This window comes from Bos grunniens, chromosome 22, assembly GCF_055505025.1.
Source record: "Bos grunniens cultivar Pamir isolate PY7600 chromosome 22, Bosgru_T2T1.0, whole genome shotgun sequence".
Lineage (NCBI taxonomy): Eukaryota > Metazoa > Chordata > Mammalia > Artiodactyla > Bovidae > Bos > Bos grunniens.
The window spans coordinates 32,698,236-32,711,868 of NC_141186.1; the positions used below are offsets into that span (position 1 = coordinate 32,698,236).

General features: G+C 37.2%; 1 protein-coding gene across 11 annotated transcripts in view; it reads left to right on the plus strand.

The window, feature by feature from the left end:
• FRMD4B (FERM domain containing 4B) overlaps positions 1-13,633 on the plus strand; it is a 358,959-nt gene that overhangs the window by 309,502 nt on the left and 35,824 nt on the right. For all 11 annotated transcript variants that reach the window (XM_086366868.1, XM_086366871.1, XM_086366869.1 and 8 more), the window contains 4 exons: positions 846-929; positions 2,436-2,501; positions 4,694-4,751; positions 6,187-6,273. In XM_086366868.1, coding sequence (XP_086222994.1) covers positions 846-929; positions 2,436-2,501; positions 4,694-4,751; positions 6,187-6,273 — 295 coding nt within the window. The remainder of the gene's footprint in view (positions 1-845; positions 930-2,435; positions 2,502-4,693; positions 4,752-6,186; positions 6,274-13,633) is intronic.

Below are 13,633 nucleotides of genomic sequence, written 5' to 3' on the forward strand. Positions count from 1 at the left end.
TTTCCACAGATGGCCAACTTTGTTCATTTTATTCCAGGAAGCGGTAGGGAAGTAAGAGAAAGGGAGTAATAGAAAGGTCTACACACATCTTTTTATTGCAATAATATCTATTATGAAAAAGTGGTAATACTGTGTGAATGCTTTTAGGATAACTAGTGTCCCTACATAGTGAATATTATGTAGACACTAAAGATAATTATGAGGGTGCTATAGGAACATGGAGAAAGTATATAATGACATTTGAAACATGCTATATAAAAATAGAATATGAAATATGCACAATTATAGGAATACTTTTGTAATAAAATAGATACATATAGGAAATACACAATGAAAACAGCTGTGAGTTTGTAGGGAAAATGAGCTTATGGCAATTTGACATTATTTTAATGTCCTTTGGTCTTTGTAAAAGCCTCAAAAATCTCATCAGATGACTTGGTTCTCCATTTGAGCACCGTCTTTAGTTAAAGTCTGTCGCCTTACGTCTGCTCCCAATAACATTTGACACAGCCCAGTGTACTATCATCGGGCTTCCCAGGTGGCTGAGTGGTAAAGAACCTGCCTGCCAATGCAGGAGACATGGGTTCAGTCCCTGGGTCAGCAAGATCCCCTAGAGAAGGAAATGGCATTCCACTCCAATATTCTTGCCTGGGAAATCCATGGACAGAGGAGCCTGGTGGGCTACAGTCTATGGGGTCACATGTCACAAAAGAGTCGGGCACAACTGAGCTACTAAACAACAACAAATGTGCTATAGTTGTTACTTTTCAGATTTCACCTGATGACCAGCTTGGATAATCATTTAGGTAACAGCAACTGACATATTGTATTACTTTTCTTTTTAGTGATGAAAATGCCAGGAAAGATTTAAAGACACTTCCAGCTTTTCCAACCAAAACTCTGCAGGAGCATCCCTCCCTTGCTTACTGGTAAGCTGAGCCAAGATGGCCCATGACCCCATTGCCATAGCCTCCATTGAGAACTACATGCTCCTCAGGAGACTGCAAGAAATATAAGTGAGGGAAATCTCAAATTGCCTATAATATGTGTCAGACTAATAAGAAGTAGACCTTGATCCTTCTAGTGACAAGGTCTTGTTAAAGCTCTCTGGAGACTGTCATCCCAAGACTTGTAGTCATATGTGGAGAGTAGCCATTTGCCTTTCCATTCAAGTGCATAAAAGATTTGTAGAGTGCTGTTAAGTCATGCTTAGTATATGGGTAGTCACTGTGTAACACAGCCCTCATCTGGAGGAGCACAATGCAAGTGGTATAAAAGACAGATTTCCTTAAACAGAGGTGTTCGTAATGCACAGAAACAACCTGAATGATCAGAGGTTTCATCTACAGCCAGGAGCCGTTGTCTATTTTGAGTTGTTTTCTTTGTCTGTGTTTTAATGAACCCATAGTACCCATCTCCCATGCGACATTTTTCCTAGAGAAGTACGTTTTCTCCCCTTAAACTACTTACATTCCCTTTAAATGTATTTTCCTCAGTTTAAGGCTATGAATCCTGAAGATGGTTTTCCTTTCCAGTAAAAAACTGGTTACAAAATAAATATTCACCATGAATGAGCTATAATATGAAAGTTGGAATAGTTCCCAAGTCAATAGTGAGAGTGAGTGCTGAGGCTACATTGCATCCTGAATCTGGAGCCTTTTAAATGAATCATTGTTAAGTGACAGTTTCTTAACAGTAAAAAGCAAAGACCAATTACTGTTGATTATTGGGTATATAGAGATAAAAACGTTTATTCTTCTCATTATACTTGAGATGTGACTAACAAGCTACCAGTCTAAAAGGAGGGTAAATAACTGAATGGTGTCAAAGGTGATCAGAGTTCACCTGTTTTTCCCCTTTCTAATCAAAAAGTTTTATCCTAAGACAATAATGAAGGTATTATTACCTTCTCCTAAGGTATTATGTGCACAAGTCATGAGAGTAGAGTATTTTAGATTGAACACTCATGTAGAAGCATTTTTAATTCTTTCTAAATCTTAGCAGTTTAAGGAAAATGTCTATAATACCTTACACCTGCTGATCTCTTTAAAAACTTTTAATTTCCCCAGCAAGTCTCTCTAGCATTTAATAATATTGTTTTGTATTTATTATATTCCATCAGTTATGGGAGAAAATATTAGTTTTTCATTTGATGAATTGATGTTATTTTCCTTTTCTAATAACTTAAGGTTTTAAAATTTTACACATAAGTAAGTTATATAAAATTGTAAACAGTCAAGACAAGGTAGTCAAATGTCTGAGGTCCAAGAGTCTGTGTCCTACAAAAACGAAAGTCACCCAGCTTCTATCTCCTGAACAAGTTGGTCTAGGCCTTCTTTCTCAAGTATTTTCAGTGGCTACCTGGAAACCTTGAAATGGAATCTGTACTTCACACAGTCGTATATTGCTCTACTTTTCATTTCCTTGTTTTACAGTGAGGACAGAGTAATTGAACATTATTTGAAAATCAAAGGTCTGACTCGGGGTCAAGCTGTCGTTCAGTAAGTATCTTTCTGAAGATATGGTTGTAATGTCTTCTATTTGAGAAAGTCATCTGAAATGATTTCTGTTGTACAGTTGGTGTGCATATAGTACCTGGCTAGAAGTGTCTTGCCATGAATTACAAACTTCATGGGCTATTCTATACTTTGGTGTCATCAATTCAGATGCCTACCAATGTCAGGCAGGTAACAAAAATGAGATTGTGGTGACTGTGGTGAATTAGAGAGCTTTTGACCTGGCTGGAGACAAGGCTACTCAGCCTCAGCATTCAGGCATAATGTTGCCAAATCATCTAATGTTTTTCAAGAAAAAAAGGAAATTACAGTTTTTAAATCCTATTTTTTTTCTTTTTTATTTATTTTAGTTGGAGGCTAATTACTTTCCATTAAATCCTAATTTAAAAAATTGCAAAGTAATGTTAAGAAACTTTAGTACAACGTGAGGCAGACAGTACCTGTCTGGAGGCCATGTTTGGTCACCTGGTTGGTAGCTCTATTTTGGGTGGAACACACAGTGCTAGGTTGGATCATCTTGTTTCTTCCTGGTACAAACAGCAGACTGTAATGATAGATTTCTACATTTTAGACCTACAGAGTATCCGTTGTTTATTAAGAACAGTTTACAAGCTACATTGAAGTTTTTAAATTATAAAAACTAAATTTATAATTTTTAAGTTGTAAAAACTAATATAGCATTACAATATTGTGGAATAACTTTTATGATGATAGAAGGTTTTTTTTTGTTTGTTTTTGTAAATCTGCTGAATATAGCATAAATCATGTGAGAAGTGAAATAAGGACTTGGTGATCACTATTCCCCCGTCAGGTATAGATTTCTCCCACATCCCTGCTCTTGCAGTCATCTCCTTTTTATCACAGTATACCTGCTGGGATTTTCAAGGCAGAAATCAGAAGTTAGCAGTTCCAAAGCTGAATCCCTGATTTGTGCCCACCTTCTGAACTGAAAAATAAAAAGGAATAGCAATTTCCATGAATGATTTTAGGTTAGGTTAATGAGCATATTATTAACTGTTCTTGATTAAATGTAGTATCTTCTTATTTCCTTTGATCATTATCGTTATGGCTCCAAGTAAGAGACTGTCTAACTCAGTAGTTAAGGCTCTAGACTGTGGAATCCGACTCACTTTGTGTGGGAATCCTGGCTGTGCAGTGTAATTGCTACCTGGCCTTGGCACATCTACTTAACTGTTTATATTCACTTACATGGAGACCTTTTACTTTGAAGAATTATCACGTTTATTGATTACAAGGTCCAGAGCCACTGATCTTCAAAATGTTATTAAACAGCCCACTTGTATCATACAGGAGTCTCAGTTTTTTGTGGGCAGAAAGGAAATCTTACACAATTTAGTCCACTCCATAAACTCTTAAGGGCTACCCTGGTGGCTCAGTGGTAAAGAATCTGCCTGCTAATGCAGGAGATGCAGGTTTGATCCCTGGGTCAGGAAAATCTCCTGGAGAAGGAGATAGCAACCCACTCCACAATTCTTGCCTGGGAAATCCCATGGACTGAGAAGCCTGGTGGGCTACAGTTCATGGGGTCACAAAAGGGTCAGACACGACTGAGCAACTAAACAACAACAACATAAAGTCTTAAAAGAATAAAATAAATACTTGTTGAATTAAAAATAACAAGAGGTATATAATCACTTTAACTTTTTTGAGGGAGTACATACATTTAAAAATCTTATTTACAATAGTAGATTTACAATAATAAAACTCACTCTTTTAAAGCATATATTTCTAAGAGGTTTGACTTTATTTCTAAAATGTACCACCATCAATATATAGATTACCTCTATGTTTTATTTATTATGAGCAAGACTCAAAAGTTGATTCTAGTGTCTTGCATCATTAAGTGCTAGTTAAAAAAAACTTGCAATTTGTGTTTATAATAAAGTATAATATGTTTCTGAGTCATAGAAATTTTAATATGCAGACAATATTTCCTATAGCTTTTTGAAATTGAATTTTTGTTAACAACCTTCTAACATTTGAGTGAGGTAAAATGTATTACTCCCTAGAGTGGTTTATTCTATTTCTGCCTTTAGTCAAAGAAGTGGTTTTAATGAGTAAAGCAGATACAAATGGTGTTTCTTTAGATCACTTTTCCCAAAAGGACCCTCTAACTAATTTAATAAGAGGTTATAACATATATTCATTTTTCATAGGTATATGAAAATAGTAGAAGCTCTGCCAACCTATGGAGTCCATTATTATGCAGTAAAGGTAAATACTTTCATATGACGAAGCTTTCATCATGACTGTGTTATCATATGAGCATTAGTGAACAGCATTAACTTCCTAAAATCACATAAATCAATATGCATATTTATGTAAATTTTCTCTAGGAATTTCAGCTTTTAGAGTAAGATTGAATTTCTTAAAAAAAATAAAAGCCTGATTGTATCTTGTCATTGTTATAGCAAATTATAAAGCATATTATCTTTGTAAATTGCTAGCTATGTTCAAATGTGTTCCCAAAGCCTCTATTAGCCCTGAAATATTCAGATCATTCTCTTCTGGTACACCTATGCATTTACCTACTTTTGCTTATTTATGTCTTTCAATTGGGCACCTTTCCAATACTACTAGATGTACATTTCATACCACCTTTGAATGAGAATCATTGGAGAATCATCCCATATCATTTAAGCAGCTTCATAAAATCCTCAAGTTTCTACAAGATTTGTAGTACCCATTTTCAGTTGGTATGTTTTATATTTGAGCAGTATTTTTAGATTTCATACACATGGAGAAATTGAATAAGAAAAACTTTGAGATGATAGAGAACAAAGCATATTGTTAATAAAAGAGTCTTGTTTGAAAGAGGTATAATTTTATACTTGGTCAATCACTTGAGTGACTTTCCAAGTTCTGACAGTGTTTGCAATTTCAAATGGTGGGGAATTGGATCATACATACCTGTATGATGAGGACACCTTTTACTAAAAATATGTAGCAATTCCATTTTAATTTCTACTGATTCTTAATTTGTTTGCATATGGGTATATGTTTAAGCCCAAGTTTCTTCTTTCCCTTTGTCAGTATACCCTTTCTTTGGCAAGACCTAAAAGATAAATTTATGAGTAAAAAAAAAATTCCTCCTCTCCCCTTATATACCTCAAAGTCATTATTCAAGCATCTTGTCTTTGAATCATTTAACTCATCCGAAGAGTGCTTTAGTATTCCCATGTTCCTTGTTAAGTTTATAAACATTAGGATTTGGAACCACTTTTCTCATCTTGGTAATTCTTTGGAAACTTCCCTTACCTTTATAGCTAGTTACTAATCAAGAGAACAAAGAGCTTTTTTCTTTTTCTTTTTTTTTTTTAAATGACTAACTGGCTTTGTACTCTGGATTAATTACTCGTTGAATTACTTATATTTTATATCTTCTTTCCAATTGTTTAATCCTAACAGTAATATGTCTTTCTTTTTGATGGTGTTAATAGTATTGGTGTGTTTTGATTTATAGATCTTATTTGAAGAAATTCTAAGAAAGTGTTCTAATAACAAGTCAGGATTTTATAGTGTTTTGTTTACCAAGACAAAATTATTTTGACTTGCTGATACTTGTTAAAGCAAGAAATTGGTAGATATTACTTCATCTCTAGAAGACTTAACAATTAGGTCTTGGTTCTCATGTTTTTCCATCTTCCAGGATAAACAAGGACTTCCTTGGTGGCTTGGAATCAGCTATAAAGGAATTGGCCAGTATGATTTGCAAGATAAGGTGAAACCTCGGAAAGTAAGTGTGAATCGTTTCAGACACGGGAACACTAAGCTGTTCTAGAGCTAGAAACGTCACTTTAAGAGGCAACAAGCAATCTTGGGTAAAGAATTTTTGATTAGTGAAGTCCTAGGTGTACAGAAGAGTCAAGTTAAATGTGAGATACTTTTTATAACTCATTCATGCACCATTTATACAGCAATTCCATGTCTGATCATTTATTAGTAAAATTATGCACAAAGATTTAACTACAAGGATGTTGATCACAGCATAGTTTATAAGTGTACACATCTAATTTCTATTTTAAGTTAGTATGAACATGATGATGTCATTTGTTTAATAAATTTTATCTATATATAAAAAAGATACATACATATACATCTTTACATTGAATGGATAAACAAATGGATGAACTGTAAAGATGTAAGCCAAAAATTTGAGTACTGGTTACCTCTCAGGGGTATAGTTACAAGTAATCTTCTTTCTACTGTTGCTGTTATCCTTGCTTATCTTTGTTTCACAATTTTCCACACTTAACATGTCTACTTTTGATAAAGGAATTATGTGCTGTTTAATAAAGGTACACTATCTGGCTTGGATTTTCCAGAGCTAATAAGTTACATTCTTGGCAATTTGCTTGTGAGATTGTTCCTCTTGACCAAGCGTAAGTGTACAATACTTCTTATTGCCTGTGTAAGAATTGATGAGTTTGTGTAGATGACCATCGAGCTGCTCCGGCCTGCTCAGTATTATAGGAACATAACTTACTCATGCTGGTAGGTTTTGCCACCCTCCCTGTCCTCTGCTGCCATGTCTGGGAATCACAGCTATTGAAACAATGGCCTATAATAACAGACCGTGGTCCAGCGGCCTGCGCCATCACATCCCTACATCACAGCCTTAAATAGCTCTTGGCACTTCCATCTGTCTCTGGCTTTAATGTGTACTAGAAAAACAGCCATGTTTTTCATAAAGTCAGGCCCTGTTCATAATACCACATGCTCTTCATCTTCTAAGTGTCCATTCAGCTTCAATTGGTGCTTACAATCTTCCTTTGAGTTTAGGCAATAAATAAGCTACCCTTTTCTCCTCATTTTATGGTTGTGAAACTGGCACAGAAAACATGAAAGGGTGTCTGCCAGAGCAAACCACAGTCCCCTTTGAATGCCTATTCAGCTCTCCTGGATCAGACTGGCTGGGCACTGTGGCTTCCTATTGGGGATTCTCAATAAAAGTAAGACAGCATTCAACAGAGATCTGCCTGGTGACTGACAGTAAGCAAACCTGTGTGTAATTACGCAGTTAGAACTTGATCTCTGTAATTTTGGCCCAGTGACCCAGATCAATTGAAATAAGGAATATTTAATTTCCAGGAGTATAAGTAATTAGTGGTTATGTTTTGGGTTTGAGTTTTTGTTTGTTTGTTTGTTTGTTTTGGTGGTGCCACAGGGCCTATGGGATCTCAGTTCCCTGACCAGGCATTGAACCCTAGTCGCAGCAGTGAAAGCCCTGAACCCTAATCGCTAGGCCACTTGGGGAACTCCCCAACAAGGATGTATTTGAAAGTTTGTTTCTAAGATTAAATTTCCAATAATGATAAATAATGATAAATTTCTAATAAAGAAATGATAGGCATATCATTTTTTGAATATTTTTCAAAATCATTTTTCTGTGCAGTTATACATTTTGATGTTTTTAGAAAACGTTTTAAATAATCATTTTAAAAGAAACAGACAAAAAAAGCACCTACTATAGAAGCATGTCAGTTGGGGTAGCAAGTCCTTCAGTCTTCATCCCTCGCCTGTTTATAAACATTGTCAAGAGGCCGATACTGATTCATACAGACTTTGTCAGTGTGTATACCAAGCAACAGCAGCAGCATACCAAGCTTTTACAGCGTGAAAGAAACCTTACTATATATACTATTTCTTTTCTTTTTTAAAAAAAAATATTTATTTATTTCTGTATTTTGACTGTGCTGGGGCTTAGTTGCAGCACATGGAATCTTCACTCATGGCATGTGAACTCTTAATTCCAGCATGTGGAATCTAGTTCCCTGACCGGGGATCAAACCCAGGTCCTCTGCATTGGGAGTGTGGAGTCTTAGGCGCTGAACCACCCGGGAAGTCCCTGTATGCTATTTCACACTATGTCATATTTCTCCAAGCCACTTATAAAACCGATCTCTTTTCACTCTTTTTAAAGCTGCCTAGTTCTGTATGGTGTCGAAATACTTACTTTATTTAGAACTGGTTATTTAACCAGTTCTCTCGTGATGGACACGTGGGTTGTTTCCACTGCTAGGAGGACGGATTTGGAACATAATGAGTTTCTTATTGAAACTAGCCCCTAGTTAATCTATCATGTAGGATCAAATGACTGCCTTTCATGTTTTCTTATGGCAGACCTCATCTCGGTTGACTTTTTTTTTTTTGGTAATTTATTTCTTCCCTGAATTCTACGTTAATAACATTTCTTTAAAATTGTTTGTTCTGAATTTGCATGTAAAATATAACTTAAATTGACTCAAATAATTTCTTAGCTAATGTGCCTTGAGAAAATTGAGATTCTCACAGACTAAATGGATCTACTAAAAACAACCAGGCTTTCTTCCAAAATAATGGTGAATCAGAATCTGCACAGTAAATATTGCTGTTAATTTCCTCTCAGTTGCTCATGACTCACAGGCCTTTCTTCACATTCACAGTTTCATAGAAATTGCTAAATATTGTTTGACACTGATCATAATCAGGTTTGCTTGTTCATTTTAGAGTCTAGACAAGGATCAGAAGCCACTTCCTTCTAGAGTTTTCCTATTTCATTTTTAAGATATGCCACTCAGTTTGAAAGGGACCATAAACAGATCATCCGGTGTCATCACTGTCTTGCTTTCTCTTTCTTGGTTATTTTTGGAGGTACCCACTCTCTACTATAGTTCACCTCCTCCTTGCTTCTTCTGTTAAGTCTGACAAGGGATTCTGCTTCCGTATCTTTATTTTTCCCTGTTCAGACAACTTAAGGGTTTTGTTGGCGGGTGGAGTTTTTCAAGTCCCTGTCCTGGCTCAGTTGGCACAAATAAGGGAGTGCATAATTTAAAAGGACGTGAACACTGATATATAAAAGGAGGACATGCTTCAGCTGTTTTCATGGGCCAATGCTCCAGCAAGTTACCAATGGCTGGGCAGAAAAGAAGGTCAGATTGGCAAATCGGAATGAAACAAAAGCCGGAGTGGGAGTCTGGGTAGATACTCAGCCTCTTGAACCACATGCCTGCTGTATTATAATTACATGGCTTAAAAACAGACCAGAAGGAGGAAGGTTTGCCAATAACATGTCAAAAGGCTATTTTGAAAAATGGTTGGTCCGAGTCCCAAAGGCTGAACCCTTCTGTCCTTTCTACGTGTCTATCAGTTATAGCCTCTGAATGTTGGGGACTGTATTTGTTTTACCTCCCAGAATACCCAGCAAAAGCATCTGTGTAGGATAATGATACAGGCCAAGGGTTTGGGAAGAAATCCAAAGCCTGTCTCTGATGTCTGTTTGCTGTGTGACCTTGGGCAAGTTGCTTAACCTATTTTTAAACTCAGTTTCCCGATCTGCACAATGGTGATGCCACCAACTACATAGGGTGGTTGTAAAAGTTAAATGAGATTATATTTAGCATTATGCCTGATTTGCAGTCATTACTCCATACCTGGTAATTACTCATTGATGGTGAGGGAGAGAGGCAATAACGAAGGGTATGAGAAATATTCTTGGATTCCTATTTGATTAAGGAAGGATCCGACATTGCTGTAGACCTAGCGCCTTAGTGTGCCACCTGAGAGTACACGCTCACATTTTCTATTTTCAGAGGCTGGTAAGCATTCTGCCTCTCTCAGTTCATTCACCACAATGCCCTAAGGTATGATGCAGATTAAAGAGAAAAGTTTTAAATTCAGAGTTATAATCCACAAAGATTTCAGGTATTAAAAATTCAGATCATAAGCAGTTTTTCTTTTAAATCTGCCCTTTCAACATGAAATGTGTCATTGCAAATTCTTTGGGAATATGAAACATACGAGAACTCAGCTTCAAATTGTAGGATATTCACACTTAAAAACGATGAAACTTTATTAAAAAAAAAAAAAAAAGCAAACACATTCCTTCTGGGTTTTTATTGTTCACTCAGTATTTCAAGTCTTCACAAAGTAGACAGTGGGTCAGTGTCTGAGTAAAGTGTCAGTATCTGTCATGGCTGATTTGTACCCCTCCAGCAAGTTATTTCACTGGGGAAAGCCAGAACCTGTCAGAAGTGGGAGGAATAAAAATGACATGCTAGTCAAGGTGTTACAGTAGACCATCGTAGGATAAAATGCTTTTCAAGATTAATATCTTGCTGCATTATAACACTCTAAGAGAGTCTTAAGATACACTTCATTACCCCAGGACATTTCAGGGTGGGGAAGAGGCCTTTAAACATCAGTTAACTAAACTTTTTTTTTTTTTTTAATTATTGGATTTTCCCGTTGCCTAGAGCCAGACAAATTAAGTAACCAGCACAAAAATCTTCCTCTTGCCTTGTCATGAAAGTACAATGTTCATTTTATTTAAACTCAGTGACTTGCGTATTCTTCTAAGCATGGCCAACTTTTGTGTGTGTGCGTGTGTGTGTGTGTGTTTAGTTGGAGGATAATTACTTTACAGTGTTTCTGTCATACAACGACATGAGTCAGCCATAAGCGTACTTACATCCCCTCCCTCTTGAGCCTCCCTCCTTGTCCCCCCACCCCACCCCCAGGTCATCACAGAGCACCAGGCTGAGCTCCCTGTACTACCCCTCAGCTTCCCACTAGCTGTGAGCACAGCCAACCTGATGATTTCTAAGTCCTGCTTGCTTCTTCCCCCCGCCCCCATCACCATGGACCTCGATTTGAATGCTAGTTCTAATGCTGCTGAAATGCTAGAGGAGGTTAAGAGTAGGAGAGAGAAGATAACGTGTGCTGCCCACTTGTACTTTCTACATCAATACAAAATGAATTGTGGTGTGCAGGGAGAAAAACGAATTGCAGAACCCAAAGACCGGTCCATCCTGTTTGTAAAGTCTATAATTAAGCTCCAGCCACACCAATAATCAATGTGATTGTTAAAACCTTCCACAGAGTCAGTGGGAGGAGAACCAAAGCCTTATAGTATGGATTTGAAATGGAAACCAGTCCTGCACTCTGCTTACCCGCTGGCTGACCTGCAGCTGTCTCTTAGCCTTTTGGGTCTCTGTTTTCTCAACTATCAAAATCAAAGAATTCTGTGTCTCTACCTCACAGCTCCTTATGTGGACCCGATGAGTTAGTGAATTCCTTCATTGACTACTTATTTTTCTTTTCTTTTTAAAACTTTTTATTGAAGTATAGCTGATTTACAATGTTGTGTGACATTCAGATGGATGGCAAAGTGATTCATACAATCGTGAATACATATACATCAATTTTTTTCAGATTTTTTCTCTTATAGATTATTATAAAATATTGAGTATAGTTCCCTGTTCTATACAGTTGGTTATTGTTGGTTGTCTGTTTTATATATAGTATTGTATATATGTCAATTCCAAACTCCTAATTTATCCCTCCCCTCCTCCTTTCCCATAGACATTGCACACACACACACAAAACCTTACAGTTACTTGTTTTTCCCTTCATACCATACTCTAATTTATAGAAACTTTACTGGGCAGCACAGGTATTTGTCTTTTCCTCCTATAATTAATCACTATGAGAATTTGAAGCAGATCTTCTAAGACAGGGAACTCAGAGAATTGGATGGGCATTGTTGAGTCTCCATTTCCATCTCGTGACCAGTAGGCAGATGGAAAGAAGCCAAGGCAAGCAGCCTTGTTCATAAAAATCACCAGGTCTAACTGCAAAAGAGTCTGGAAGTGTATCCTCTAGGTGGGTGGCCGTGGACAAAGCCATCACTCAAAGTGTTTTGTTATGAAAAGAAAGGAGGAAAAATAGATCCTGGGGGTGACAAGTAGTTTTCTGTCCTTCTGTGTTTGTTCCCTTTGAAGTCTTTCAGGGGGGATGGTTAATGAGAAACAAACAAGTTAGCAGAGCCTGAAGATACAGATTTTGAATAGTCTCTGATGGGAACCAAGGAGACAGAGGGATGAAAAGGGGACAGGTGGGGATGTTTCCTGTTTCAGGGACGGCTTCTCTGAGAAAGGTAACATATGAGCTGAGACCTGAAGGGTGAGAAGGAGCCAGGCTTAAAACAAAGCGTGGGCTGGCATGTTCATGTCAGAGAACAGTGTATGCTGATGGAAGGGGGACAGGCGTGTTATAAAAACTGAGAGACCCCTGCAGCTGGAGCTTAAAGAATGAGTTTGTTCCCTGTAGAAACTGAAGGTGATGGTTGACAAAAATAAAGTGACTGCTGGTCAGGCAAAACCATTAGATTTCTTTATTTCATCTGTTGCTCTGTGTTGATAGGCACTTATCGAATGGCTGAATTGTTGGCATATACAGAAAAATGAAAGACAGATCTCTAATAGGACTGACCAGTCCAAATGCAGAAAAACCAGTTAGTATGTAAAGCATGGTAAAGTTTTTCTGTTTCACGAGGCATAAACAGTATTCTTCATTCTGTACTTATAACTAAAGATCAATTTGGCTTCAATTCATTCATCCTTCCGGAACAAAATTCTAGCAATATACTCTGTTTGATATTTTTCCAACAAATTTTCTTGAACCTTTTCTGTTTGCAAGGGCTCTGAACGTGTGCTTTATATTCTTTATCTCATGTAAGGAAAAACCCACATCTTAGTCATCAAGGCCCTGACAATCTACCCGAAAAGACAAAATCATGATTTTTATTGAAAATATTTAAAAAGCAGTGATGGTGGTTTGGCTGCTAAGTTGTGTATGACTCTTTGTCTGTAGCCCACCAGGCTCCTCTCTCCATGCAATTTCCCAGGCTAGAGTACTGGAGTAGGTTGCCATTTATTTCTCCAGGGGATCTTCCCCTCCCAGGGATTGAACCTGGGTCTCCTGCATTGCATGCAGATTCTTCACCAACTGAGCCACCAGGGAAGCCTAGGTACCAATTTGTGAGAAGGGATGCCAGCTGTCAGCATCCAGAAAAGTCATGCAGGTATCTCTGAACGACAGGTCAGCACTGGCTATACCAGATACATGCAGCGAACACTCTAGGTACTAACAGGTGTCATGAGATCAGCCCTGAGAGATTAGAGATTTGGCCACAGAAGGAATTTATATGAGATGACATTCTCCTGATCAGATTTTATGTTATGCATTTTCTGATACCCAGGACATCTTCACCTAAACATTTCAAAAAATACTCAGAATGGTTTGTTCCTTGCATTTAAGACCTTATGTTTTATGTG